This window comes from Falco peregrinus, chromosome Z, assembly GCF_023634155.1.
Source record: "Falco peregrinus isolate bFalPer1 chromosome Z, bFalPer1.pri, whole genome shotgun sequence".
In the NCBI taxonomy this organism is placed as follows: domain Eukaryota; kingdom Metazoa; phylum Chordata; class Aves; order Falconiformes; family Falconidae; genus Falco; species Falco peregrinus.
The window spans coordinates 36,799,348-36,823,244 of NC_073739.1; the positions used below are offsets into that span (position 1 = coordinate 36,799,348).

Consider the following 23,897-nt stretch of genomic DNA (forward strand, 5'->3'; position numbering starts at 1 on the left):
CCTACTCCCAAGTCCGTCTTGGCAGGGCTGCTCTCAGTCCCTTCATCTCCCAGCCTGTATTGATACCGGGGGTTGTGCTGACCCAGGTGCAGGACCTTGCACTTGGCCTTATTGAACCTCATGACGTTCACATGGGCCCACTTCTCAGGTTTGTCCAGGTCCCTGTGGGTGGCATCCTATCCTTCAGGCATGGCAATTGCACCACTCAGCTTGGTGTCATCTGCAGACTTGCTGATGGTGCACTCAATCACACTGTCTGTGTCACTGATGATCTTACACAGTACTGGTCCTAGTATGGACCCCATGAGGGACACCATCTGTCACTGAAATCCATGTGGACATCGAGCCATTGTCCAGTACCCTCTGGATGTGACCATCCAGCCGATTCCTCATCTGCCAAACAGTTCATCCATCCAATCCATATCTCTCCAATTTAGAGAGAAGAATATCATTGGGGACCATGTCAAAGGCCTTACCAGAAGCCCAGGTAGATGACATCCGTAGCTTTTCCCTTGTCCACTGCTGGTAGTCATACCATCACAGAAGGCCAATAGGTTAGTCAGACAGGACTGTCCTCCATGTGCCTTGACATAGCTTCTAGGAGGATCTGCTCCATGATCTTCACAGGCAGAGAGATGAGGTCAGTAGTTCCCAGGATCCTCCTTTCTACCTTTTTTTTAAATGGGTGCAATGTTTCCTTATTTCCAGTCACTGGGGACTTCACCTGCCTGCCATGACTTTTCCAATACCATGGAGAGTGGCTTGGCAACTACATCAACCAGTTCCTTCAGGACTCTTGGATGCATCTCATAAGGTGCCATAGACTTTTGTGTGTTCAGGTTCCTCAGATCATCACAAATCTGATCTTTTCTTACAGTAGGAGGGACTTTGCTCCCCCAGTCCCTCTTACGGTCCATCCACTCAAGAGGTGTGAGAGGAGAGGTTGCCATTGAAGACTGAGGCAAAAAAGTTCTTGAGTCTTCCATGTACTGTGTGTAGATGTCTCTGGAGCTTCCTAATGACACTTACTTGTTTCAGGCCTAAGGAGTGTTTTCCTTGTATTGAGAGGCTGAAGTCAAGCTCCAGGGCAGAAATCTTAGGCTTTTTCCTCTGCTGTCAGCAACACTGCTGCAGTGCCCACCACATCACAGTGTGTCGACGGCTGTGGAGAACCCAAGCACCTAGTGGAGGTTCATGGCTCGTAGGGAGCGTAAGGAAGGAAGACATAGCTCAGGACTTCTTCTGCAAGAAACTGGACTTCAGAAGGAAACAGAACTGGAGAGGAAATGGAGAATTGGAAGGAGTTGCATTAGTTTTTTAGGTGGAAAAAAATTGGTAGGTGATCCTGGAACTGAAAGAACAAGATGTAAAGTAACCAGTAGCTAACGAGGAAGTGAGGAAAGCCTGGTGAAGAGCCGTAATGCTGGGGAGAGGACCAGGGCTGACCAATCAACAAGCAAATGGGAACAAGGGCAGGGCACAGTGTGTATGTCCAGATGGAACATAAAAGATGATGTTTAGTTAGGGACATACCACAAATGACTGTGCCCACTAAAACACAGTCCCTTAGATCTGGGAATGGAGCCAGTGTTTTTTAAAGGCTTATCTATGGTGGAAGACGGGGGTCATTTTAAAATTTGTTTACAGTGTTACTTAAGCTGTGTTAATTCCTGTGTAGATGCAAATAATTCTGAGTTGAAATGAAATTCACTTGATTTGTTATAATTTGTTTTGAAATTGAACTTTCCTACTTCAATATAAATCAGTCTAATATTTCAGAATGTTCCTGTACAGGCATCCTGCAAGTCACATTACTTTCCTGTCGTCAGCAGTCCCAACTGCAGCATGGTATTTGATGTTACCATAGGAAAATTTTACTGTTATATTTTAGCAGCAAAGAAACCCAGGACCTTGCAGCTGAAGTTAATATACCTTATATGGTTCCTCAAAAAGTATACTTTATGTGGCTCCTTATATGGATCCTCAAAAAAAAGAGCAGGGTCAACATCTAGGAGATTATACAGACATATGTAAAAAGTGTTTTGGAGGAACGTGACTGAGAACTAAAACACTGAAAAATTGGCTGTTATTGTATGGAGTGTGGCACAAAACTGCACGGTATAGCTTACAAAGTTTTAAGCCAGCTCTTTATGCATTATTCTGTATATTCTTTCATTTCATGGGCATGTATAGTAGTACTGTTTATATGAGTCTGCTTTAAAGACTGAAGCTTCCCCAAGTATACAAAACATTTTTCCATGGGAAGAGCAATCAAAAAACTTGAGTGATTATTCTCCCATATAAATAACACTTTATATTGGGAAATTTTATGTGATATTAATAAAGGTGGTACTACAAACACAGCCTGTAATTAGAAATATAAATGCATCACAGTGCTAAGATTTTTTAAATTAAGGATTAACTTTGAGATGGATTTTAACTTTTGTAGCCTTTGATTTACAAAAAAATAGGCCTGTGCCAATCCGCTTACCCTACTGTATCATACAAAGGAAATGAATAGAGATGTGAAATGAAAACTGAAAAACTGATTACACAGTAGTAAGTACAAGATTGTTAGATGATGCATAGAAAAATAAAAACTATAACACTATCATTCAGAGAAATGATGGAATGCCATGTTTGTTTTTGTATCCCTAATTTACAATAAAAAGATGACTTTGTACCTGAAGTAGCTAGATTAGATGGAACAGTCCATGTTACCTTCTTGACCAGAGGAGTCTGAGTGGTGAGGGTAACCTGATTTGGATGGGAGGAAGTGTGAAAACAAGGAAGACTATTAAGTATGATCCCAACATTAATAGTAGGTACTATGGTAATGTGAACAAGATACTATAATTTCTTGAAATTGAGGAGATGGGTGAAATACAGTCAGAGCTCCCTTTGGTATTCTCTTCACGCAGAAGCTTAGAAATATTTTATTAAATATTAATAACAACATAAAAGACCTTTGGTCTTATTTTCATTTTAATTAGGCAGGATATATATACCATTCACTTTGAAGCCAAATGCTCCTAACCTGCAGGGGGTACTCGAAAATTGAACCAAGTAGCATTTAGTGTTTCTCCTCCTGCCATGAGATAATTAACATCTATTCTTTTGTGGACTCTCTTAGTGTTACCTGATCGCCATATAGAGGTTTCATGTTGACTTCTAGAAGAGTTTGAGTGGTGTGGTGTGAAATGCTGCCTCAGCCTGTTTCTTACAAATTGCCAGAACTCAAGAAAATTATTAATCTTCAACTTAGACCTGCTGAACCTACAAGAGAAGCTTAATGCCATAATGAAGTCAGATTGGAGAGACAAAATGGACAATAATTTCAGGAGGGTAACAAAGCTATGTATGGTATACCGAACCCATTTCTTTTTTGGTGAACAGCAAAGGCAACTGAAAAAACTGAGAACTTAATGGTAGCTGGTATGGCTAAAAAGAATAGAAAGTTTTTTGACACATAAAGCTGAGGCAGGAATTAGTAAGAAACAAATGAAGACAAATTGAAAGAAATTGTATGAAGGCTGTGGGTTTCTAGACTTTTTGGCCAGATGTTTACCCAGCCTGCCTACTTCTTACGCAGGCTTCCCACTTCAGATCTAAAGCCTAAGAATCATCTTAAATGGGGCCTTGGAGCTTCTGATCTAGCAGCCAGGGATCCTGGGGCCTCTGTTAAGAGAACCTTGGAAGATCTGCCAGGCTCCTTGGCCAGCTTTTTCCTCTGGCTAATGGCCTTTGGCATCCACTTTGGCCAGAGCTTGGTATACTTTAGCCAACTGACCAGGTAGCCTGGTGTTTCGTTAAGTCTTAGACCTAATGTATTTCGCTTGGTCAGTCTATCACAGAGCTATAAGCTTGCCAGTCCTGCATCTGTGGGACTGGACACTCCTCATGGCTAAGCTTCCTTAAACTGAAGAGTCTGGTTGACTTAAATGAGTTATGCACACTTACCAACAGGAAACAGAGCTGCTTTCAGGGGAAACCCACCTGTGTTCACTCAGTGAAAACAAGTATTGTCATACTAAATACTTCACTTTGTGATGAATTCACATTTTTCATTGATTATCAGAAAAACTGTAACAAGTTTGACTGTCAGTGTGCCCCGTGACATGACTGTCTCCTCTCTACATATAAATTATGAAACATGATAAATTGCATTAAAACATTTTTTCATGGATACTCTCCTCCATGGAATAGATGGTTCTTCTTTAATTAGCTAGCACTCAACATTTTATATATTTAGATATATTTGTATATTCCTGTTGTGTTAAATTAACATAATTCCCTATGTCCTATACATTTTTTAGCCTTGCTATGGGGACATGATTATTCATTTTTCCATATAAGTGTATTTGAAGGTGATAACACTCCTGTAGGATGAAGCATTATGGAAATAAATTTCAGGAGTATTTATGAGACACCCATGGTGTGCTGATGTTAAAAAGCTGGTTTTTTTCCAAAACTGCTGTGAAGGGGTATAAAAAGCTTTGTTTAATCAATAAGGTAAAAATCCAGCGAACAACTTCCTTCATCTCCTGATTGTCCTTCATTTTTAGAGAAAATGTTAAGTGGTTAATCTCTGCCTTTCCCTTTTTTTCTTTTTTAAAGAAAATCACATATTCTGGTTATGATATACTGAGATACTTTTCCTGTGTAGTTTGTAAATTGTAACAGGTGTAATCAGGTTTTAGTAAATTTAGAAACTTCCACTTTTGCTGTAGCACATTATCTTACCTTCCACCCTTCTGCTATTAGAAAAGCTAATTTAGCCTGTTACGTAGTGGTTACCAGGCTTGGGCTAGTAAGGACCACGGAAGTTACAAAACAGTTTCTACGGTATCTCACTTCCCTTGTTCTCAGATGTGCATATAATGAGTTAGAACTGACTGGAAATATTAAGCCTGTTTTGTACTGCTGGAGCAGTTGATCTGATGAGTTGGTGTGAATTTGAAAATGTTTATGTTCGATCAAAAGAAATCCCTGTCTTTGTACATGGGAAGCTGTAAAAGTATTAGCTGTTACTAAGCAGGAGGAAACAAGTAAAAGGAATGCTTTTGTTAGTGCATACAAGTTTTTGCCTTTTTTGTGTCAATAAATAAAACAGCAATCCCCACCAGCTACTCAGGTATGAATATTACAAGTGAACACTTTCTGTGTTTAAAAAGTTTTATTACTCAAAGGAGTTTTGAGGTATAAAAGATAAAAAATATTAGACTTAACTTGTGTTTCTGATAAATAAATGTAATTACTCAAGGGTTTTGAGGCATAGAAGATCAGAAATATTAGTCTTCTGTTTCTACTAAAAAGAATGAGCGAAGCCAATTGATTATGCCAATAAGATAATAAAACTCATTTCTTCCAGAGGTTCAGTAGCTGAATTTTGGATACTCATGTAAAATACAGTCATCGATCATTTATACTGTAATATATAAAAGACAAACTTCAATATTTGAATTATATTGTGTGGTTGCCATCATGGCACTATGGAACACTGATGGGTTTCTTGGAAAACACAACAAACTCAACTCCTGAATTCTGAATAAGGATAGTGTAAAGGATGAACAAAACATCAGAGACTTCTGTGAAACTGAAGCACAGCTTTATGATTTAATGTGGCCCCGTTTTTAGCTGCCACAGTGTTGAAGACCTTGAAGTAAGTAGGATCTAGGTATCAGGCCAAGGTATCCATATATCCATATATCCATGTATCAAATCCATTCTAAGTCATTAAAATTGAAGCAAAAGAACAATATATCCTTCATATGGGTATGAATAGTGTAACCCTGTTTTTAATTGCCTAGATTACCTGTTTTGAGATTCATCATTATTGAATTATAGTAGAGTCTGAATATTTCCATTTCATATATATTTATGACTGTATTATGTAAGAAAGAAAAATTGCTTCCAAACTCGTAATGAATTCACTGTACGTCTGGTATTTTTCTTCAGTTTCCAGAAAATTCAACAAATGAAATGGCAATTGTGTAGTCTGCCTTGAAAGAGCAGCTGCAGAAGTTAGTTCACCACATAATAAGTTGGACAAAATTATTTATGAAGTACTGTTTCCTTAATTATTTCACAGAACCTTTCTGGCTCTGGAGACTTATTTGAGCCAAGCATTACAAATCGCTGAATTTCAGAAATAGTAGATTCCTGTCCTTCCTCCTTTACCTCCATTTTTTAGCATGTATTTTCAGTTTATGACCAAGAATGACTTTTTCCCCCTGATTCTCAGGCACAACTGAAAACAAGCCTGTATGAAAAATTGCCCCCAAAACTACTAATCCTTTGTAGCTTCATACTAGCGACTCTATATTATTGGTCTTTATATTTTAATACGAACTTGAGATCTAATAAACCAGTGTTAATCAGACGACTGAATTAATCTGAGTTTTCTCGTGACAGATAATTCTTACAGTAGAAGTTTTGCAAAATTTTAAAGAAAATAGGAACACAGGTGTGATGTACTTGACATAGACATGAGTATTTATAGCAAAAAAATACAGAATGCAGTCTCTCAGAGGCCTGCCCAGATGCCTTTTCAAAATACTACTTTGCATCTGGGCATCAAGAAATATGAATGAATGTGCTGCAATTGAGATTACTAAAACTAAAAGAAGATGAAGTAAGTTAGTTTAATTTTGACCTTTTAGTTCAATATGCTAATATCATTAATACCTGCCAGAAGGAATGGCTATTTGTTATTTCATTATGAATACAGTGAAATTTTAGCTTGGGACTATGAGGTCCTCATAATAAGTTTCTTGCCTTTATTGATTATGCAGAATGATAAAACATATTTATTGGCCTGACAAAATTTGGATGGTCCTAAGAATTTTTTCTAGATGTTTCCGAAAAGAACCAAGCTAAAGGAAGCCTTCATTTGCCCTGTTGCTAGGAAATACAGTGATGATCTTGCCACAAAAGGAAGAAATTCAGGAGCTTTGTGCAGGGTCACTGGAAACACTGCTTCCAATTAGTCATCTGTTCCTGCTCCCTGCAACTGCAGGCTTACTCCCTACACTCAAGTTTCCCAGTGTTTTTTCCTTAAAAGATTTCGTTCTCCCCATACCCTGTCTTACTTTTTGTCTGCCTTCAGCATTAGCTATATGTAGTTTATACTTGCAGAAAATGTTTCTTTATTCTTTGGGGGAAAAGTAGTCGTCTCTGTCCCATCCAGCACGTTTGCATGAAACCACTATTGCTGTCATATTTAGGGAGCTAAAATGATCTAACACAGAATGTTGTGGGGAATCATGACTGTCTTTTGTCTAATAAGCAGGGGGAGGTTGTCTGTGGGATTTGAACCCACAGCTTGAGCTTGCAGGTGTGCACCTAGCCTTCTGTGCCGTTATGAACTAAGGAGAGGGTGTATGTATTGCTGGGGCTGGGGGATTATCAGTGCAAAACAGTTAAAGTTGCTGCTGCTGAAGAATACTCTGTGTGTACAGTGCAAGTAGCATATAAGCACTATCACATTAATGGTCACATTTTTATTGATTGTATTTTATTTTTATCAATTGAAACAACCAGGGTTTTCTTTGCCACAAATTCTTAATGGTATGAAATAGTGTGTGGCTTGAGTATAAGCAGCAGACTGGAGAAGGAGGATAAATTATTTTCTTTAATAAGACATTTTTAGGTTGTAGGAAGGACTATTAAAAAAATTGAAGGTTCAGTGCAATGGCTGAACTAAATTATCAATCAAAATCAAGTGGTGAAACCAAAATGTTTTGTTTCATATTAAATACAGTACTTTGTTTCACCAGCAATTATACTTTAGACTCTTAAAAAACCACAAGGAAATAAGAGATGCATGAATAAGCAACCAAATGAGAGACACTGAAGCAGCAATGTAGGCTGTCTTAAATCATATTTAGGTTTTATAACTTAAAAAGCATAAGGGCCATGCTAACACATTGCAAGCTTATCCTGTTTTGGGTATTCCATTGGATGCATCCACAGAACACCCACAGCTTTGCTGTGGGGCCTGAAATTATACATGCATGCTAAGATATAGCCCTGTTTGGTTAGGGTTAACAACAGGGGTGTGATAAAGGCTCTGAATTTCTGAGTTGTTTCAGTGGTCCACTCACATGTAGAATAAATGTTACAACACAGGCTGGCTGGGAATGGGGCTGCCAGTTCTTAGGGTAAAACACATCTTAGGCTTAAAATGAAAAAGCGATGGGAATCCTGTTAAAAAATGCTATTTTTTTGTGAGAAAGGGAAAAGAGACTGGGACCAAAAGGTGATGCAGGTTTATGCCTGCTCATGAAATCCCTAGCCTTGCAGGCAAATGGAGTCTACAAAGGGTTTTGTTCAGCATGTCTATTCTTTTTCTAAAGATTCCATGATTCTCTTCAGATTTCAAGGGTAAAGTGTCCTTTATTAAAGAAATTAGTGTTTTTGGTTTCTTGCTTATATGCTGTGTATTCTGCCAGGACTTGTGCAAAAATAGGGCTTTTGAAGTCTCCAGGCTCCAGTAGAATGCTCCTAAACAGAGCTCTAGCACTGACTCTTTAATCAAGCAGGTAGGTTGCTGCCAGAGAAGGGTCAAAGGATCTGCATGTGGGAGTGCCTTGAGAGATCCAGGACTAGGACCAATCAGGCTGTAGCCGCACCTGGAAGCACAAAAGGTTCAGCAACCAGGTCTGCTCACATCAGAATGGTTCAGCTTGAAGAGCAGGATGAGGCCAGCTAGGGAGAAGTGAGTGGTGCACCCTCCCTTGTTGATCCTTAGCATTTTTTCTAAACTGTTCTTACGTAAATTAAAAGGTACTTTAAGTTTTTTAGTAAGTGCAGTGTTTCCAGTAACCTAGCTGTTCTACGGATAGAGATTACTTTCTTCATTACTTTCTGCATCTATAGTCCAAAATTCTCTCTTCCTGGAATTTGGATGTAGGATGTAAAGAAAATAAAATTAATATCTAATTTATTTGATCCTTAAAACTGTAAAGTTCTATGAAAGCCATTTTATATAGGTGGGATTAGGTGACAGAAGAATTTATTTAACACGAGATTCTCCATCTATGGGGAAGGACTTTCCATTGTATATAGCTATTTTGCATTGCATGCTATAAACAGTGACTCCTCTTCTGTATTGCTATGTCACAGCAGCACGTAAGAGGAATATGAAAGGTGTTTTTTTAATGTAGTTCCTTTCCTTAGTGTAGTAACATTCTGACAGCTACAACCTGAGAATAATCACTTATTTAATCTCTTTCTTTGTAGATATCCTGACAGTTATTTTGTGGGGTTTTTTTTTAAGAATTACAAATTGACTAGAAGGTGATGGAAGAGCTGTAGTTTCCTGCTAAGGAAAACCACCTAAATAATCCCAAACGATATAATGTTAAAACCAGGTTGCGCTTACTGTAGATAGCTCCACTGTTGCACAGGAGCTGCCCTACTAGAAAATCTCTCTTATATGCATTTAAAGTTGTTATATATCTTTACACAAAATTATATGCATATTAAAGTGAAAATTTTAATGAGTTTGGACTGCAATGTCTTTTAAAACTCCGATTCTCAAAATGTTAGCAATGTGAATTAAACAAAATAGTATTTATCAGTGAGGGAAGAAGAGTCACCTTAAATGTACCATCTGTTGTCTGGCCTTCAAATAGCGCTAGTCCTACCTACCCTCTCTCAGTTGATCCCAAACAGCAATATATGGAACCAGGCAAGGGTCATTCGAAAGTAGTAAAGAGAGATGATTTCCTGTTAAGGACATAAACAAGCAAGCAGTTTGGATCTTCTTCTAATTGCTTTTGTTTATGTTGAATTTATAACCTTTCAGACTTTGAATACCCAATCTTTTGTATAGTCTGGAGGGTATTTCTGCTCTCAGTATAGCTGAATAGTGGCTGATACATATTTCTGTACTGAATAGTTTTGTGTAGAGCCTGTAAAGGAGGATCCTGGCTTTGGAAAAGTAGCTTCTCTCCCAGCCCGTGTCATAGGCTTCTAACCTCCTGTGTTCAGATCATTTAAGCTGCAGTTTCTTAAGTGTCAGTTCACTGGTTTTAGTGCTTTGATAGCCAGTCCAGAGGTGTTGAGCATGAGAACCTGAGGCTGAAGTCACTAATGCTGCCTGTGTCTCTGAAAAACCTGAGCATTTCATTGTTTCAAGCTAGGCATCCAGATATCCATGTGATGAAAATTAGCACATGGAGAATACCCTACAGAGTACCTACCACAGACAGAATGCATGTTTACATTTACACTTGTAATGAATTTATTTTAATTGTAAATTTCTAATATAAGTTTTAATTATTCTTGCAGATGGGTAATATACTTACAAGGAATAGTAAGTAATGTAACATTTAGAATAGAAATGAATGTGTACAAATAAAAATAACATTTCAGTTATTCATGTGACAATTTTTAATAACAGCAATGATTATTTCTTCACATGTCAACTATTACTATAAAATAATAAATAGAAGGATCAGTCTGGGAGGTAAAAAAGAACAGAATGCCATTGTGGCACTGCTAGATAGGGCTACAAAATGTAACATCAAGCTGAAACTTTAGGAGTATTTCTGAGTATCAGACTTGGTATCTCAAAATAAAGTTCCTATTTACTGAAGAGTTTACTTTTTTGCATTGCAGATTGTTAAATTAATGTGTGGCAGCTCTGAATGATTTGGCCAGGTTTTTTGGTAAAGTCTGTGTTTTCAAAGCACTGTAAAATGTTACAGACATTTTGTTACAGCAGTGTCACTGTAGTGTGTGGCTGTCTTATCTGGGAGGACATCCTACTCAAGATGAAAAATATGCTTCCTATGTATGAGTTTGTTTTACATGTATTTATCAGTAGAGAGAGCGCTCTGGCTTCTTGGGATTTGACAGCTGAACCAGGCAAGGTTGTGTCCTTCTGCAGTCCCGTTGGCTCTGCTGTTTTCCCTGGGCTCCCATTCTGTTAGCCACTGATTCTCCTTTCTTTAGTGCTGCTCAGGTCAGAGAATTTCAGGGATGAATAATTTCAGAGATGAATTCTTAAAACTCCATTACTTTGGAACAGTTGAAAGCAGATTAATTTGATAGTAGTCGAGATGGGAGAAAGAACAGGGTTAGGAATAGGAAGTGGTCTGGGGGGTTAGCAGAGTGATGGATTTCTGTGCTGTGTGGAGGAATAAAATGGTAGATTTCCACAAGGAGGGCACTGAAGTGAGGAAAACATTCGAGTCACTTGCTCATAAGCAGTGAAGACTTCAGATTTAATAATCTGTTTTTTGCTTTGCTTGTTGTTTCTTTATTTCAGTTCTGTCCATTAAAAACTAAAGTAATTGTCCCAATTTGGGACTGTGATCTCATTCAAAATGTAAATAAAAATAGGATACTAGTATGGTAATTAATTTTTCTGTATTTCACTTGCTCTAAGTAATGATAGTAGTTTTCCTCATGTCTGGGCTTTTTTTGTCCTGATTTTCACATGAATTGAATTTTAGCTGTCATAGCCAATCCAAAACTGCAAGAACATGGACTATAAAATTATTTATTTAAAATAATAGGTAAATTAAATTTTTTACCTAATATTACTCATAAAGCCCACATCGTTTGTAGAGTATGATTATACAGAGCAGCACTGGTCTAAATCTCCTACCTGTTGTTACAGCTGAGTAATGACTTCATAAATGTGTGGGTGTAATTTTGTAACTGGAAAATGTCTTCTCTTAGGTCATTAATTTCTATCTTCAGCAATGAGTTATGTTTTAATGTGTATGTACTTTTGAATGTCATTTAAATTTATTTTCCAGCATTGCATTCTCAAACGACAATAAGACCAAGTTCCTATCTGGAGTAATAGGAAGGCATGTGGCCTTACCAAAATATCTATGTGCACTCATGCTTGTTGCATTAGTTTACATTTAAGTAAAACTTAATAAGTAGATTAATGGCCTTAGGCATTTCTTTTTTCTTCCTCAAATACTTCAATTTGAAAAAAAATAAGCCAGATTGTCAGTGTGTGCATTGCTGATGTCTTGGGAGTCCACAGGTGGTAATGCAGATCTGTGCTTGCCAGGCAGTGTTTAGTCTGACAGTGGAGTCCATGCAGTTGGTTGTACCATGCTTGTGATACCGAAAAACCAGCAGAAATATAACCCTCTAGAGTTCTTTTTGTTAGTTTAGAAGGCAGGCATTCTTCATTGCAGCACAGGGCGCACAGATTAGCATCTCAAATCATGGGTACCTATCTATCAGCGTTCCTCAATTTATTACAACAAAACATACATATTCATCATACTTCCTTGAAGTTGAATACGTATTATAACTACTTTCCCGAAATTATTTACATATGCATAAGGCACTTGTATATGCACACTTTAGTCCTGGGGATCTTTCTTGGGGTCTTTCAAGACCCCTGGTGGTTGACAAGTTGGGGAACTTCACCTGAACTTGGAGAACATATGCACTACTTGTTCTTGTGTAACTTCGTTTGTTCTCTGTGCTGCATGGTTTTGACTGCAGTGCTCCCTTACCCCACTTCTGTTGTCTATTGTTATATCCCAGCTGTCTCAGAAAGCTTGCTACATCTTAATGAGCGTATTTAATAGGTCGAGTTAACCACTGCTTTAGTTTCAGCCTGTTAGTGATTCTTTATACCTTAATTATATCACTTGTGAGAGAAATGTGGAGTAAGCTCCTTACACCGGATACAGAATCCCTTTTGAATTGGAGTTCATTTTATAAAAATCAGGTTCCCAATGCATTTTTTGGTTTCATTCATTTCATCTATGCAGCCGTCTGCTGGGAAACCATCTTCTGTCTTTCTCAGTCTACAAGAGGATTACTTATTTTGAAAATAAATTAGTTTTTCTAAATTACCAAAAGAGTTCATCTTTCTGTACAAAAGCTGTGATTATTTAACTGCTAGTGAATTCTGAAAGGGTATTTACACTTCCTGTCATGCATCTTAAGTGTTCATACATCTTCAGGCCAAGTACTACATTCTTCTCATTCAAGCTGCCACCTTCAAACTACCCACGCATGGTGGTTTGGTATATTCTTGGCGTTTTTCAAATAGGTTTTAAAATAAAGCAATCCACAGACACAGATGAGTGAAACTGAAAATTAAGGACTGATTTGCAAATTAAGTTGGCTGGGGTTTGCCACTGCCAGGCTGGCATAGGTAGCAGGTCACCCTGCCTCTGACCTTGGGCAGGGCTGTGTCTGATGTTCCTGCAGGGCGTTCTTCAGCTTGAATGGCAAGCCAAACTTCCATGAGGCCTTCTGGCAACTTGCTACTTGCTCAGACAGCTTACCCTCTCAGTCATCACAGACCCGGGGGCAACCTCTGAGTCAGCCTTAGGCCATTGTCTCAGGCTTTTCTTAGGTTTTTCTCAGGTCTCCAGTCTTCCTCCAAGCAGCTACTTATATGGCCACACATGAGAATGGACTCGCCTACCACCTCCTATTTGTCATCTCAATGCTTTTTTCCCTTGTAGAGATAATGTTTTCTTTCATTTCTTCTCCATCCCATTTTCACCCCCTCACTTGCATCTTCATTAATATCTTGTCTGTTTTAAGCTGCTTTCCGTTGTTAGTCGATTGTCCAATTTGTGCTGGTGAAGGGCTCTTCCTGTTTTTCTCTCTGAAAGAATTTGGAATGTCTGAGCCCATAAAGGTTGGTACCTGAATTTAAGTCAGCTAAAACATGTACAACTTTGCAGGGTCAAGGGCTAATCTGGGAAATAATGTCTTGGAAACTTGGTGTTAAATGTTGTCTTGGTAGAGTGTTCAGTATTTTGAAAGATGCTTAACTTAGCGTTGGAAGGCAGGTACTTTAAAAGTGGAAAATACAGACTTTTGAAACATGACTTATGTGACTGAAAAGTATTACATTAAAATAATACCTTTATCCATGTTAGTTTATTTATGGGCTCATATTGTTCAGTGTTTGGTGTTACGAACAGCAGGTTTTTGCGTTCCATATTTCTGTGAGTTTCAATGGCAAGGAGAAAATGCACTTCTTGTAGCTTTCTGCAAAGGCATCACAAGGATAAAGGATACATATGAGCCATTTCTTGACTGACTTGAGTCATTAGAAAGTTTGTGGCTGACAGGCTCTGATTTCACCATTGATTATTAATAAAACATTAGAAATGCACAGTAGTCTTTAAAAAAAGAAATCTAGAAACTTGTCAGTTAAATCAATCTAACGTGAATCAAACAAAACTCGTGATAGAAAGGGTAGGATAGAAGGGCTCATTTTTACTTGACTTGATAAACAGGATTATTACTGAATTAAAGTTTGGATTTTTTGTCAGAACAGGATTTTTTCCAGTATATTTTGACAGAGCCTTCAGCTATGAGAAACTACTGACTGTAGATATTCTCTGCCAGAATGATGAATCTATTTCCAGTAAGCTAGTTGCTTCATCTCGTTGGATATACTCTTGGGAATTTATCACGTAATTCCCTTAATCCAAACCAGTTGGGTACATATTTTGTAATTGATGAATTACTGACAGTAAGTGAATATTCATACAAAATCAACTAATTTTTAAATAAAAATAATGCTGTTTAACAGTTTTTGTACCAGGACTTAGCAGTCTTGTATTTACTCTTTTCACATGAACTAGTGTCATCTAAAACTGCTGTTCACAATTATTACAACATTGAATATGTGCCATCCCAGATAAGAACACATTTACATTGCAACTGTATGTCAAATACTTTTATCAACACAGTGAGTAATACCAGATCACTAGTCCTTGAAATAACATGTCATTAAATTTGCAAAGATGAAACAACTATTCTTCCATCAAATTCTGCTCTACATTTAGATGAAATGCCTTGGTTAAGTAATGTCTTTGAAGACTGGGTGTTACTTCCTTTAGCTCTGATTGTAGTTGGCAGGCATTATATGTTCTTTGTGTATTACCAAAACAGAACATCTATCTGCAGCATACTCTCTGTCTTTTCTTCATAAATGGATGTAACTTTGGTGCATTGGATGTATTTTAGTGTGTTGTTTGCATTTGATTAATTGAGTCTTACTGCTTTTCTGCGTGCATATATCTTATTCCTACTACTGAATATATGTGATTGATGCAGTGAACTGTTGGCTTCTGTTCTGTGAATATTAATCAAAGAATATGCTCCTCTGGTTAATGGCTTTGCAGTGTAGGAGGCAGCCAAACAACATAGACTATAGTCTGCTTTTTTTTTGCCCTTTAATCACTATTGTGTAAGACACTGGCAAGAACACTTTTTTCTCATCTATAAACACTGTTTCATGCTTAAACATATCCATTGTTTGGTCAAAGTTATGAAATATTGTTGCTCAATTAAATTTTGTTTTCAACATTTCCTGGTAAAAGCAGTAATGGAAGAGATAAAACAGTAAAGAGAGATAATTACGAGGAAAAAAAAATACTAGGCATAGCAAGGAAAGAAGAAGCAGATGATGTGGAGTCAGTAAATTCATCTTCATATGGTTTCAGGTCTTATGATTTGGATAAATAGTTTTCTTTAATCAGAAGCCAAACCTGATGCTTTCCTAGATTCCATTACTATGGTGAAAGGGATAATTTATGACTAAACTATTCTTAAAGAGATTCAGGGTACACATTGCTGTATTCTGATGTACACTTAAAATGTGTATAAGGATAGATGTTGATTAGGGTGTGACACCTTCTTTGGGTGAGAAATTAAAAGACATGTTTAGTATTCAAAACAAAAAAGTCAGTAAATGTTTGTGCTGATGGCAGTACAGCTCAGTATCAGAAGCCACAAACTTCTTGAAAACACAGCTCACATTTTTATGACATGTATTTCTGATACGAAGGTTGATAGCTACAGCTTTGGTCATTCTCTGTGAATCTTACCAGTGATGTAGTCAAGGCTAATAAGAAGACTTAGGCTTCAGGATTTCTAGTATTTTACAAAGGGTTTTCTTTTAATCTCCCCTCTCCCCGCCCCTTTCATGAAAATGCCCTAGAGTAGGGGCTTTCTTTAAATTTTTATCAAAATTTTCCTACTGTCATTGGCTTAGTTGTACAAGTAGCAGAACTGATTCAGCAGGAGTTCCTATTGCTGTTGCTTGTTGCCTTTGACCATTAGGACAGTGTTGCTAAAATCCTGTCAGAGTGGTTAGGACCGTAGACAATATCACATTATTTGTATGTACCAATGTTGTTCTACTGATTTTATTTTAACTGTTACAAGTGTAAGCATTTTTTTAATTCCTCCAGTTTCAGCCCAGAAAATGTATCTCGGCTTTGGTTATAGATCATGATTCTGTAATAGTCTAGAAAAGTGTAAGTCAGAAATCCCCTAAACCTTCTGCATTTTTGTGTGATGTAATATGTTCAAAAGCAGGTTTTGGGGGGGAAAACAGTAGCACTGGAGATTGTGATTCATAAAAACCAATAGTTGAAAGCTGTATCATTGAATCATAAAATTTTAGTTCGTTTCCAGTGAGTTTATTTGTCTCAGAGATGTATTTAAAGTATCTTCAGGAAACATCGGTAAGAGAACTGAATGGTTTCAATGAAATACTGGCTTAGTATGCCATATCTAGTGGAAATTAATCTATTTCATATTGGTTAAAGACGTGTTTATCCAGTGTTGTACCACCTCCCTTTGAACACCTCCTATAAATATTCTTCTTGCTTATATACATATATTTGTATTCGAATTTATTATCATGCTCTTTCAGAAGCAGTAATTTGAAGGGGATTTTTACTTACAGATTGTCTATATAAATGAATGTCCTATATATAAATGAATGTCCTAAATGAATATTCGTTTCCTATCCATGTCAAAACGGTAGACCTTGTATATTTTCAAAGTCCTTTCTCCTGGATAAAGGCCATTTCCAGAGTTTTAATTCATAACAACATCTGCTTCTGTGATTTGAGTCTACTTCTTCAGTTTTGATAATAATTATTTCTACATTCTCGTCATTTGTCCGTTCTGGAAAGTTAATTGTTACTCCAACTAAGCATTTTTTTCATGCCTGGTTAACGTAGTTACTGCTTATTGACCTTCTGAAAGTGCTGATCTGCCAAAGAAATTTCTAACACAGTAAGACAAGCTACCTAAACTTAGGTGCCTTTCTCTGCTGATCCACACCTGCCATTGTCCTCTAGTTTTTGTAATCAAATTTTAAGATTTCAACAATAATATGGAAGTAAAAAAGGGCAAAGCCACGACTTTTTAAAGACGTCTTGTTTAGCTTACGTATAAATATTGTCCCTAATATATGCAAATTTTAGCAGGGATTACAGTCTTGTTAGAGCTGATTTTTGCTTTGTTATTTTTTTTGTTAAAAAAAAAGTTCTTTAGAAGTGCTCATATTAAAGTGGTGATGAATATAATAAAAAAACACTAATTTTTTTTAAAAAGAAGCTGAGTTTTTGAATATGGTAATTACTGGCAAGTGCCTTTCCTTCAGCTTTTAGCTGGTAGGAATAAGGCAACTTGTCTGTAATGGAAGAGAATATTAATATTGCTCTTTTCAGTTATTTACATGTCTTTCTAAAAAACAGCAATTTATTTGTTTAGTTTCAGAACTAAGGCAGGCGTTTAGGAATGCCTTTGTATGATAGTTTAATTTCTGTATGTTCATACAATTGTTTATGGAATTAAAAATGAAAATATTTGAACTGAAGAGTGAAGGCAACTGCATTTGTGATATAAATGGGTGGGAAACTAATACTTGCATTTTCTCTTTTTCCAAACTTTAGGGGGGACACAGAGATTACCTCGCACAATTGGAGTGTCTTTGGCAAAAGAACTCATTTTCTCTGCGCGTATTGTAGATGGTGAGGAGGCAAAATCAATAGGATTGATTAGTCATGTGGTAGAACAGAATGAAGCAGGGGATGCTGCATACAGAAGAGCATTAGCTCTGGCAAGAGAATTTTTACCTCAGGTAAAACAAATTATTTTATAGTTTTTTTCAGACATTAAAACTGAAAAAGAACCAGGTGTATCAAGAAAAACTGTCATTAAGTTATGTATTAAAAAGCCATTCTAGGTATGTGGAGAGCAATTAGAAGATTTCTCTGTCATGTATTGAGTGGTGTTATTTGGTAACTACTTCATAGTGAAGCAAAAAAATTCCTTCAGTCTTAGTATCATCATGATATGGTCTGTGTTTGTATTGCATATTATGGCTTTCAAGTTTTGAATGAAAAAACTGTGTATGTGGGGTTTTTTTAGTAAAGCAATTATCTCAATAGGTTATTCTGTTGCTGTTGAACACTTCAGAAGAGAGGCAAAAAGGTTCACATGAAAGCGGATGTATCTCAGTCTAACTCCTGTTTTGAAAACATAAAGCTAAATGTAACTTCAGTGTTAAAGCAGAACCCATTTACTCATGGAAATTTTGCTTTGTGTCCTTTGTGTATAAGCTCGATGAAAGAATCATTCTCTTATTATCATTCATTCAAAGTGACATCCTCTCTCTGTCCTTTTTGAAAGAATTGAAATGGGATTTGCTGAATTCCTGTGCTTTAGAACATGAAAATTTTAGTAAGAAGTTTAAGTATGGCCCTTCCAGGAGTCTTTGTGTTAGCTGATTGCTGCCTGTTCCCCTGTTGTCGTAGGCTGCAAGCTGTTTATACAGAGTAGGAATGTGAATTTGGAGCTTTTGATAAACCTGCTTTTCAAGTGATTGATCCCAGATAGCAAATTCATAGGAGACAGAAGAAGAAAATAATTAATAAACCACTTTATTGGATCACACGTCTAACAGCTAGAATTTTTCATTGAAAATCAAAAATGCTACAGATTACATGTGGCATTTAACATTGGTTATTTGTGTCTAGAATCCCCTTATAGAAAAGCAAGCATGAAAAATACAGTAAAAGATTTAGCATACAATGATTCTGGAAGGTTGATTTATAGTTAAAAATTTGCATTGAAACCAGCTCAGAAAGCATTCGGCTTTTCCCAGAGCAGCAAGCCACTTCCCTAAAGCAGTGTCTGAGCATTCGGAAGCTGATGCTGATGGATAAGCACAGAACTGAGACAGTTCTCAAAAACGTCTCACTGTTCTGCGACACATTGGAGGAGGAGGGTAGAAATCCCTCTCTTGGTTGGGTACCTCATCCCAACCAACAGAAGAGTGTCATCACTTGACCAGTGCAGGCTTTGCAGTACCATATTTTAGGTTTGAAGCTGCATCGGTTAGTTTTATTTCATTATCACATCTTTTGATGTGTCTCCATTGTGTGATAATAGGGACATAAGACCGACTTTGCAAAGGCCTATAATGATGTCTCTTAAGGTGGCTGTTCTGAGCCTTGTTTTGAAGTGAATTGAGCAAGCTTGACAAAAGTGGTCATGCTCAGCACCTTTGAAACATAAACCAAACACACTACTTTAATTAGGTTCTTTTGAAAACAGTATACTTGCACTCAATATTGAAACTATTAGTTTGGAAGCAAATGTCTACTATAGGGATGTAATTTAGGATATTTGACCTGTTTACAATAAATTTAGTAAAAGTTCAAAGTCTAGAGGATCCCAATACAAGAACATTGATGTGCAGGCTCTTCACTGCGTAGTTTGTAGATTTTGATTATATGTGAGCAAGCTTTTTCTTTCATTTTAGGGACCAGTAGCAATGAGAGTTGCAAAACTGGCCATCAATCAGGGAATGGAGGTAAGGATCTGCACTTCCTGTAAGAGTAAGCAGAAGTCTGGCTGGCAACAGGTCTACTGTTGTGATTTTTCTTCTTAGAACTGCTTTTAGTTTCTCATTATATAGTCTTTCAAAATCTATTTGGTCAAAACTTTCTAAAAGATGAAATGGAATTTTTTTTTATGCCTCAGACTCCTGAGACTAGTGTTGATGCTGATTTCTGTAACAAGGCTTAGTAACCTCATGTCTATCCAGGAGTAATGCACTCTGCTAATTATTAATACTAGAAAGTAAACATAAACTACTATGAACAAGTTGTATTTCAAATGCTGGGTGGAAAAAACCTTCAAAGTCATATTCTGTCAAGTCTGTCAGTGCTCTCAGTGTTTAGTAACTAATAAAGTTAAAGGCCAAAAGGCATGTAATTTATTTTTAATAGTTTAATAGAGGTGAGTGTTAAAATTATATCTGGAGTCTGATTTCATAGCTGATTCTGATTGCCACTCGTTGAACACTGTTGACCTAGCTCTGAAACCCTGAACACGTCTAGACACGTGTTATACTTGTGGCTTGTGAATTATCTTGCTGAGCTCAGCAGGACTATCTATATTTAAAGTTAAGCACATGCATAAGCTCTGCACCAGGACACCTTATAGCTCAACCTAGGAGAAGGCAAGGGGAGCACAGCACATGCAACATCTGAATCCAAGAAGGCAAATTTAAGAATGGTCCTTGTCTTCTTAAAGTCTCAGAAGCAACCACTGATATAACTTAGTTCAGCAAAGCATATGACCAGTAAATTTTGGCCTGAGAACCAAGCTCACATGCTGTTGTGCAAAGAGTGTATTTGTTAGGTTTCCACAGCAAGTAATGATGTAATTCAAGATCTCTTTTAGTGATACCCAAGGTTCAAAATGCTACAAACCACGTTATCTAGTGACCAAGTATAGTGGACTGAAAGTTTGAAATCACGATGTTTATAGAATTAGGGACAGTAGGATTAGAAAGCCTCTAAATGATCATGTCATTCAACCTTGAGGCCCCAAGGCAAGACCTACTGTATCAAAACTGATCAAGCAAAATGTTCATCCAAGCTGTTACAAACCTCCCGTGGCAGAGATTTCACAGCTTCCTTTGGTAATCTATCCTATAGCTTATCTCCCCTTGACAAATGACTTGTGGTGCATTGCCACAGTCCTTTCAGTGGCCATGTGGAGAGCTGTTAAGTTCTGTAGCAACTGATGCTCAAGACAGACAGAGTAGTAGTGAGTGGTACAATTCAGCCTTCTCAGCTGTTCGGACCAGCTCACAAAGGAAAAGCATGTTACTGAAATGAGGTAATGTTGCATGATGGCCATTGACTTCCTTTCTTCATTTTAAATCACTTTGAACTTGAATATATGTTTGTTTTACGGCATGGCATCGTGTTCTTATATGACATTTTGAAGATAACTTGTTTCAAAACGATTTTTAAATATCATGCAGTACATTAAATCTTTTCCCCAGTACTAAATGAAATGATTACAAATGTGCAAGTACCTAATGGGTTTTAGTCCAGATGATTTGTAGTGAAGAACATACATTGTTTTGACAGTGTATTACATACTAATTGTATTTCCAAATAAGGAAACTGTAACAGAAATACTAACCACTCTTACCCCATGGCAGTGTAACATTTCCCTGTTAAAGTAGTGTAGAAGAACTTTGCAAAAGTCTTTTAGTAGTGGTGTGTAGAAACACAGTATTTCAGTTGGCTCTCAGGAAATAATATATAATAAAGGTACAAAAATATGGTTTTAAGAAACACTGTATTCTTTTCCTCAGGTCGACTTGGTAACGGGTTTAGCAATTGAGGAAGCTTGTTACGCTCAGGTATGTAACTATGATTACAGCAAAAAACCCCAGAAAAGTTGGTGCCTGTTATGAAACATGCAGAAATTCAACTAGAAATTGCTCTGTGATTTAGACCTTCCTTCTACTTTTTCTGTTTTTGTAAGGAATTTAAGGAAGGTGGTGTAGTTTAGGACAAAAATATCTCCCTACCAAGACAGTTAGGATGAACATAGTGAAGCATCACCAGCCATACACTTAGCTGGTCATACGCTACCATGCATCTAATCCAAGAGCTACCTTGCTTTTGGTTTGTTTTGGTTTAATGTGAAATAATGTGAAGGGCACTTCACTAATGGCATATGTGCTAACCAAAAGAAAACTGAGACAAACTCCTTTGCCAGAAAAACATGTGAATGATGTATTTGGATTTGTGTGTTCTTGGACTTTGAGACAAGTTTTTGATTGTGGAAGTAGAAGCATCAGCATTAGATGCTTATTTAAAATATGGTGATCTGATTAATAACCTACCTGTGCCACCCTCCTCCCCCCCAAAAAACCCCAAATCAACAAACAACCAAAACCCAAACAACCCAAAAAACTACAACCCAACCAAAAAAGACCACCCCACAAAACCCCAACACCAAAACCTCAGAAACAAACCCTAAAGACTTTCTTACAGTCATCTGCTTGGAGAAAAGATACTCCTTCTCTTGAATTGTTTCTCAACCTTACATTGTGCCATTGAAGTGTCTGGTACTTTCCTGTATCTGAGTAGGCATTTTAGTTTTCATTTCTCTGTTCTATTATATTTTGCATGTTGGATGCATTGAACAAATAGGGTTTGTGTGAAAATGTTTTTCTTGGTATTGTTTTTGGTATCAATAATGAATTGCTGCTCTGCTCATTGCAGACTATTCCAACAAAAGATAGAATTGAAGGTCTTCTTGCATTTAAGGAGAAGAGACCTCCTCGCTACAAGGGAGAATAAAAGAAGCTGATGCCTTTAAAATACAGGGGATAAAATTACTGCTGAGGACCATTAAGGTGCACTTTGCATCCGCACCTGGAGTATCACAACCACCAAAGTAAAAAGCAAATCATACTGATGTTACATCTTGAATGTGTCCATACTTGTACTGGGCCCCGATAGAAATATGTGACAACTCATGCTCATTACAGTTTCTGAAGGTTGATCTGTGTATTTGCAAGGTCATAGGTTCATGCAACATTTTAAAAATTTAATATGTATGAAACATAGCATTCCACAATTGAAAATGCTCTGTAAATTCTTTACATAGACAAAACCTGTATGTGATGTTAGGTATAAATCTGCTGTATCATTTTATCAAAACAAAAGCAGCTACTGAACACCAAAAATAGGAAGTTGTACCAAATATGCATTAAAATGGTTCTGTATATCAGTAAAGATTATATTTGAGTATTCTACCTGGATATGTACATTACTAATAAAGCTAAGGGAAATGAAAAGGATTATTGTTCGGAAAATGTTACGCTTTATTTATCTGACTTACACTAAGTAAAATGAAATGAACTTCAGTACATAATGGTGTCCTTTTGATGAAGTCATTGCCATTATATTCGTTTAATTGTTTTAAATGAAGATGTTTCCGAGGCCAGCCTTTCATTCTGCATTCTTGTATGTTACACCTGGCTTTGCCTAGCATTCTTCCAACATGTCATCTGATCAGCACTGTCTGATGAGAAGGAACTTTATTTCACTTGCCCCAGTTATTTTACATTTTTGATGATTGTATTAAAGATTGTTATGCAGGGGATGCAACTAATACGCTGTTAAAGAAACTAGAATTCTCTTAATCTCTAGAATATTCCTTTTGCAGGTCCTAATACTGTATATTTATATACAATGGGGATGATACTGAAATGTTCTTTAATTCTGTGGTGGCCTCAGGGTTCTTTTCATACATTGAAAGAAATATACAGTAAGTTATGAGGTGAGAAAGCTGTTGTGATTCCTACTGTATATTTGCTGTAGACATGGCATATATAGCAAATGCCTGGAAATAACATCTTGGAAAGTATTTTTGTTAACTTGACTGGAAAATAAATGTGGCTTAGCAGTCAGAGGCTGTCTTTTTGTATGAAAACGAATTTCTTCGTGTTTGGTGCCCATTGGCTCACGAAACTTGTGCGTGCTCTGCTGTTTCTGCAACATTAGCTATGGTCACTGTCCATATCTATGATGATAAAGCAGCTGATCAACATGAAATAACAAGAACTCATTTAAATTCCTATTTAGACATATCATTACATGTAAATTGATTATAACTGGTAGAGCACACACTTTGTTGACTGGTAAACTTGCTGAGTCGATCATTTCATGCATGATAATTTGCAAATAAAGTACTGGTGCTTGTTTTGATAGTCATATAAAGCCTAGAGGGTCATTTTCTCATGTTTTTGAAATGCT

The 23,897-nt window shown here is 37.0% G+C and overlaps 1 protein-coding gene across 6 annotated transcripts in view; it reads left to right on the plus strand.

Annotated features, from left to right (window-relative positions):
* AUH (AU RNA binding methylglutaconyl-CoA hydratase) overlaps window positions 1-23,551 on the plus strand; it is a 114,938-nt gene extending 91,387 nt beyond the window's left edge. For 5 of the 6 annotated variants that reach the window (XM_055790504.1, XM_055790505.1, XM_055790502.1 and 2 more), the window contains 4 exons: window positions 17,712-17,899; window positions 19,586-19,636; window positions 21,440-21,487; window positions 22,359-23,551. In XM_055790504.1, the coding sequence (XP_055646479.1) occupies window positions 17,712-17,899; window positions 19,586-19,636; window positions 21,440-21,487; window positions 22,359-22,436 (365 nt within the window). In that variant the 3' untranslated portion in view covers window positions 22,437-23,551. The remainder of the gene's footprint in view (window positions 1-17,711; window positions 17,900-19,585; window positions 19,637-21,439; window positions 21,488-22,358) is intronic. The other variant, XM_055790501.1, reaches the window with a different exon arrangement.
* The last annotated feature ends 346 nt before the right edge of the window (window positions 23,552-23,897 follow it).